The 7,295-nt window shown below is 42.5% G+C and overlaps 1 protein-coding gene across 2 annotated transcripts in view; it reads left to right on the forward strand.

Moving 5' to 3' along the window:
* The window catches only part of LOC143283398 (uncharacterized), a 26,462-nt gene extending 21,222 nt beyond the window's left edge, over positions 1 to 5,240 (forward strand). Inside the window, exons 1-2 of one of the 2 annotated variants that reach the window (XM_076589612.1) lie at positions 836 to 1,092; positions 2,310 to 5,240. In XM_076589612.1, coding sequence (XP_076445727.1) covers positions 1,068 to 1,092; positions 2,310 to 3,646 — 1,362 coding nt within the window. In that variant the 5' untranslated portion in view covers positions 836 to 1,067 and the 3' untranslated portion in view covers positions 3,647 to 5,240. Of the gene's footprint in view, positions 1 to 835; positions 1,093 to 2,309 lie in introns of those variants that run through there. The other variant, XM_076589613.1, reaches the window with a different exon arrangement.
* The last annotated feature ends 2,055 nt before the right edge of the window (positions 5,241 to 7,295 follow it).

Genomic DNA, 7,295 nt, shown 5'->3' on the forward strand with positions numbered 1-7,295 from the left:
CGCACGCACGCACGCATGCATACACACACATCATGATATATATATATATATATATATATATATGTAACACGTAACTGACACACCAGCCAATATCACCTCTGTGTCGTGGTGTGTGTGTGTGTGTGTGTGTGTGTGTGTGTGTGTGTGTGTGTGTGTGTGTGTGTGTGTGTGTGTGTGTGTGTGTGTCAGTGTGTGAGAGAGAACAACACTGAACACTGAAATGTTTAATGTCATTAGCTGTAAAGCTCTAGTGACATAGTAGGTACAAATCAGAGCAAAAATGGTGCAAAACAAATAAAATGGAACAGAAAGGAAAAACATAACCAAAGTAAACTAAACTACTAAGGGATAAGCGGGTACCCATACTAAGTTTATATATGAATTAATGAGTATTTTGACCGATAGTAGACGTTTTACGTATATTTACTGCCTCGGACACATAATTTGCTAGTGAGAGTATCATATCTTCATTTTCCGTCATCAGTATGCCGAACAAATCTTTTCTCTGCACTGGAGCTGTTTTGAGAGAGAGCCGGAGAGAGAGAGAGAGTCACTGGAGTCGTTACAAAACTGCGGCTGAAAGAGACGTTGGTGTGTGCTTTTTTTTTTTTAACGAATGGTGGCTGGTTTACATTTTTTTCGTTAAATATGTGACACCAAGTCTCACAAAGTCCTTCAACCCCTGTAACGTGCACAGCGTGCTACTCTGTGTCCTCGCAAACTCTTGCCGGGGAGCCAAGAAAATTCTTACACCGGCAAACGAACGCTGACCTCGGTAGTTCACGCATGCGCAGAAGTCTAGGTGTTGGCGTTCATTGACGCCGTCGAGCGAACACACCCACAGCAAAGCTTGTGGGCATTCGTGTCTTGAGCCGGCACACGAGGAAGGTGCTGTCCTGTGTCAGGGAGTTGTCCACTTGCGTGTATTCTTGGAGAAGACTTCTGGATCAAGAGGCTTTTCTGCTTACATTGAGATTGTCCATACAGAGCATCTGGTTTAGCTAGACCAAACAGGCGCAGAAATTCCATCGCTCGTTTTGTCTGCTGGAATTCCCTCTCAACGAAGCATGCGCAGCAGGGGCTGTGGTGTGGGTAGGTTTCATTTTGTGCATAATTTATTAGCGCTTCCACAAGTGCAGCAGCTAAGACAGAATCGAATAAGCCGAAAGGAAAACAAGAATTCCATCCGACCATTTTGTTAGTTTATCAACGCACGAAAGTGCTGAATCATTTTTGCCTTAGCGTATAAACTTGTTGCACTGGGTAGGCTTGGATGTGCAGCATGCTCTGATCGTCTGACGTCACTGATGTGCATTTCAGGGTACAGACCAGAATAAACGTGCGAACGGGTCGTTTTCAGTCTTTCAGGGTCAGTTGATACACGATAACATCAGATCCTATTTCATTACCCAGCAGAATCTATTTAAGAGGGTTATTTTTCTGTTGGGGTTCAAAGCACTATGATGATTGTAATCCAATTAAGAAGTGATGGTTATATTGATACATATGATTGAAATATACTTTCTGTACTGTAACAAAATAAATCTCAGAGATTTATCGCATTGTCATATTTAACAAGAACTGAAGAAGCTTATGCCATGAAAAATCAGCTTTGTCACCCTGATAGTGATACATGAAGATTGTGGGAATCATTCATATATATGAATTCACAATAGTGAGAGCTAGAGACAGTACAGTATATTGAATTTCAGAACCCAAATAGTGTTTTTCCAGTTTGTATGTTTTAAGAGAGGGCATTTTTCCAGTATGTCTGTGTGTCTTTGCATGTATGCATATGCACTGTGTGTGAGTCAGATAGGATAGATAGTCATAATGTATCAAACATTTGAGTTGAAGGAATGTTTTTCCATCAGTATGGGTCATCCCTAACTAACAAACAAAACTGTTTTGCACATGATCACTGATGTGTCTCAAGACATCTTCAGACAATTTAGTAACTCTTCTTCTTTTCATCAACTTCAATATGTCTGTGGTTCATAATTTTGTCAGTTCTCTCTCTCTCTCTCTCTCTCTCTCTCTCTGTCTCATCTGGCATCCATTTTAAGTCTTACTAGTACTTGTATTTTTCTTCTGCAGATGACACTGTAACATAGAAGTAAGAAGTGCATGTGTTTGTGTAAGTCTGTGACAGTGTTTTTGGCTGTGTCACTGTCTTTGTATGTGCAGTCAGTCATTGTGACTGGTGGTCATGTTTTGAATAAATGATGCATTTAGAATACTTCAGGTGAAATGATAAGTCAACAGCAGATAGGATGCTCAGACCGCATTGTGTTTGCAATGTGTTGCAGGTGAATTGACGATGGAAGTCCCAGTGGCCTGGCAGGACTCAGTTCCCACAACCTGTTTCTCTGTCGTGGACACTGACGCCGATGATGTTCCACCCAGCCCAACCCTTGACCCGGTCTCAACCCCTCTGGTTCCTGGAACATTCTTCCAGAGAGGATTCCTGGATTGTGCACAGGAGGCTCTTCGCTTCCTTACGGAGGAGGAAGGAATGTCGCAAAACAACCCTGTAGTGGTAGGACTCCGACACCACTTAGAGCGAGCTACACCAAGCTTGTCTCCATCGAACCCACATCACTATCTGTCATCCAGTGCTACCCAGCGTGGAAGGTTCGCCCCCTACACTGTGCCTTCCCAGTGTAGTCTAGCCCCTGGCTGTTCCAGGAGAGGAGTGGAGAAGCACAGTGTCCTACCTGAACGAAACAGTCTGCTCCACAGGTATGCATCCAGCACCATCCCATCCACACAGAAAATAGAGCATGTGTTGGACAGTGACTTGATCTCCACCGATGACCTGCAGGGAGTGTTGAGGTGTTTGGGATCAGGACAGTCCCACCATGCCCAAACCCCACATCAAAACTCAGCAGTTCTGCATTTGTCCTCTCCTTTGTCATCGCCTGTTCTGCACAAACTACCCACAGGTGTTGAGGTATGTGTGAGGAGTGAGGAGAGGAACAACAGTTTGGACGATAGTGGTATCAGTGAGGTCAGCAGCACAGAACTGGCTGATGAGGTGGACGGTGAGGACACCCAGTGCCCTGTGTTGGAGTCTGACTGTGACTGCCATGTGAGTGACCGTCATGTGAACACTCCATCCAGTGACAATCTTGTGAACTCTCCGTCCAGCGCTGATGTGGTCTCTGTCGCAGTGCTGCCCAGTGCTGGCCAAGGTCTGGCACGTGAAGAAGTGAATGAAGGTGGGAGTGACTGTAGATATGGGAAAGACACCACAACCGACAGACTGATCAGTGAAAACCTTCCTGCAGACAATTCTCTTTCTTCTGGTTCCTCGGAAATGTCAGAGTCCGTGCCCGACTCTGTTCCATCGTCATCACCCACCACAGCCAGTGGCGGCACTGTGAACAGTAATCCCTCCTCCCAGCTGAATCTGTTGTCCTCCCTGTCATCAGGCTCACATCGTCTGACAGCATCATTAGCTGACAGTGGTGATGCCACAGCCAGCAGAATTCAGTCTCTTGCCAGTCAGATTCTGCTGTTGTTGCAGGAAGAGGCAGATGCCCAGGATTACTCTGATGATGAGGAGGAGGCTGACAGTCCTACTTCAGAACTGGGGGACTCTGATGTGGAAGAGGATCCACAGGACCTGGAAGCAGAGCCTTAAGCAGCAGGGACAGTCCTGCACACACTGGGGCTCGTTGACATGGCAGCATAAGATATAAAATTATTGGCCAGTTTTACCATTGTTTTCATTTGTATTCATCTCAGTATATACTGACTGTCTAGCTACAGCTGACATCAAGTAGTCTCATATAATGAAAGTTCTCTTTTGATTTTCTTTTTCCTTCTCTTCATGTTTCATTATATCTCTGTTTCACTGTCTCTGTCTCTTTTTCTCTACACTAATTCTGTCTACTCTGGGGCAGTTGTACAGGGTTTTTTTTCTCAACAACAGTTTTATTTTTAAGGTATAATTTCAGCTTTTTGTTCATATTGATTTGTGTGTCTGGACACTAACTTTAAAGAAAGTAGATGACAGTGACAGTGTGACTTTGTTAGAAGTTTAGTTATGTGAGAAGAAACAAATGGGTAAGAAGTGCTGGAACGCTTTTGGAAAAAGTGAGTTGTCAGATTTTCATTCTCTCTCTCCCTCTCTCTCCTTCCCTCTGCCTGTCTGTCCCCCACTGTCTGTCTGTCTCTCTGTTGTCTCACTATTGCTTGTATTCTGTCAGTAAAATAGTTGTTTGGTAATGATTCTTTTACAATGAAATTGCGGAAGTCAGCTAGACACAGTTTGTTTTTCTCATTTTGGATGCTAATATCATAATGATATTGCACATTTTGAACTTTATTCCTTCTGTAATGTAAATTTTCAGACCACAAGAGGCCATCTTGCTTTGTGAAAGTGAAAACAAAATAGACATTATATCTGGAGCTTGTAAGAAGTATACTTTTGGCTTGAATGCTGGGCAAGTAGTACTAAGCCACATATATTTCATGAAATACAGGTACCAACAGCTGAACACACCGTCCAGAAAGTTATGCAGTCAGAAAAACCAAAACCAAAAAATTCCTCTTATTTGCATTTGTGAATCACATGTGTGTATGTGTGTGTCAGTAGTTCCAAATCATCCTTAATTTTGTGTAAAATTTGCATAATTCAATAATTGTTACTATTGAATATGATTGTTGCACATGGGGATGATTGATATCATGTTTAAACTGTGCCAAATTGTGTCCCTTCAAATTGAATAAGTTAATTTGTATGTTCCATATTTGATAATTATATGTATGTAAATTGTAATTAACTCCTCTGCCACATCACAGGTGAAAAAGAGGAAAAGAGAGAAAGAGTGTGTTTTTGCTTGCATAGGTGTGTGTATGTGTGTGTGCGTTTGTGTGTGTGTGTATGTGGAGAGAGGAGGGTGAAGAGTGATGGCAGTTTCTGCTTTGCTTTTGTACATGTATATATATTTCTTTTCCAGAATTCATTATGTTCACACTAACTTCTGTCTGTCTGTCTGTTTTACACACACACACACACACACACACACACACACACACACACAAATTGTACAATATGTGCATATGTTTGAATTGGTTATGTAAATACTGTATATTATTATTTATTGTGAAAACTGAAGGTGGATTGTAAATTTGCGACAGTTGTGTGGCTTAAATGTTTGATGTATTTAATTTATTCTCAGTGGTATGATGTTAATGTTGATCTTGTGAATGAGATTATACAAATCAATAAAAGTGGGGGGAAAAAAAGAAGTGTTGTAATTATTGGGCAATGGTGAGAAAGAGTCTTTGTATGAATATTTTGTCCCTGTCATCAGTGCCATCGTAAACCTGTCTGTCTGTTGAGCTCTTTTTTGTTATATTTACTCTCTCTCCCTCTACTTTGCACTCACACACACACATGTACATATGTACACAGAACAATGTGATGGGGGACATGATGATGACCTGGGGGTTAGAGTGGAGGAATTCTGACCTGCAGGTATAGGAGTCTGTTGTTTGAATCCAGCCTCTATGCAAACCTATCCTTAACTCCTTACATTCCCATCACATGTATTCATACTATACACATGAACAAGATCAAATGTACATGTTAAGGACTAGTTATCCATGATGGTGTTAAGTGATTTTTGAAAAGTGAAGACACCCAGCATGCATTCTAGCCCTTGAAAACATAATGGTTGCATGTGTGCTGGAATGAAAACATTCATACAACCAAAAATAAAGCAAAATGGGGTGCTCTTGGACATGTATGCACATAAACATGCATTGACTTCTTCTTCAGCGTTCCCAGGCCATGTTCAGACGGTCAGTCCAGAATAGGTTACAAAGTCCGCAGTCCACTAGAGCTCTGTTGCTGATCCCCATGACTTGTCCCTGGAACGCTGTGGGACTGGGCCAGATCTCCCATCACATGTATTCATACTGTACACATGAACAAGATCAAATGTACATGTTAAGGACTAGTTATCCATGATGGATGTTAAGTGATTTTTGAAAAGTGAAGACGCCCAGCATGCCTTCTAGCCCTTTGGAAACCAATCTACTATGCTTTAGTGGAGAAAAGATTAACTTGAATGACTATTAAAACATGTTGAACTGCATGTAAGCCAAATTTGGGGTGTAGGAATAGGAGTGTATAGTGGTTTTAGTCATCATCATCATTGTAGATGTCCATCATCTTGGGATTTTTAAATCAACTGCACCATTAGTGAAGCCATATGCTGCCAGTTGCTATGTGGAGCCAGTTGGAGCCTTTTCCAGTGACAGGGGCATTGAATTCACTGTGTCTAGGAATCGGGATAGGAATGGAGGTCCCAATCCTCTCCTTCCACAACCAAAGTTGAGAGGTGCTGTGGCGGAACCGTTAGACGTTGGACTTCTGATCCATAGGTCATGGTTCAATCCCCTGCATCAGCTTGGTGTTGAGTCCTTGGGAAAGGCACTTTTTTTCCTCACTCTACCCAGGTTTGAATGAGCACCTGGCTTTGGTTGGGAAAGGCTGGTTAAAATGGGGGAAGAAGAGGATTGTGCCCCCCTTCCAATGCTGAGCCCTAGACACAGTGGATATGAATTCACTGCCCCAATGGGTGTTAAAGTCTATGGGACCTTTAACCTTTTTTCTAAAACCTTTACCAAATTCAGGTTCCCATTTACAATTGTGGGGAGTGGGGAAAATCTGAGTAAAGTGCCTGTCCCAAGACACAACAACTTGCCCAAATGAGGCCTTGCACTTCCATTGCTGGTGATCACTGGATCAGAAGTCCAATGCACAACCAGTTCTGCCTTGGTGCCCCCTGTACAGACTGAGGATGATAAAAAATTGTGGCACTGACAAAATTTCACTGGAAGATATCTCCATCCATGGAAGCATTATCACATCAGGAAAAAAAAGTTCACACATACTCACAAGTTTCCTTGCACACACACACACACACACACACACACACACACATACACACAAGCTTCCTTGCACACACACACACACACACACACACACACACACAAAAGAGGCAGGGATTTAATAGGCACTGCAGAAGACATTGCCTGTGTAAACCCTTTTTACGCTATGCAGTATCAGTGATGCCACTGCATGGTTACTTTGATAAACAACCAGTCTCTGTTTCGGTGGGGTTTTTAGTTTTTGTTTGTTGTTGTTGTTTTAAAATGCAACTCCTTTGCAACACCACACACACACACACACACACACACACACACACACAGTAACAAACACACACATCTAGGATCTCTCTCTCTCTCGATAGATTCGTACATTATAGTCGACGGAT

Source organism: Babylonia areolata, chromosome 6 (genome assembly GCF_041734735.1).
Source record: "Babylonia areolata isolate BAREFJ2019XMU chromosome 6, ASM4173473v1, whole genome shotgun sequence".
In the NCBI taxonomy this organism is placed as follows: Eukaryota; Metazoa; Mollusca; class Gastropoda; order Neogastropoda; family Buccinidae; genus Babylonia; species Babylonia areolata.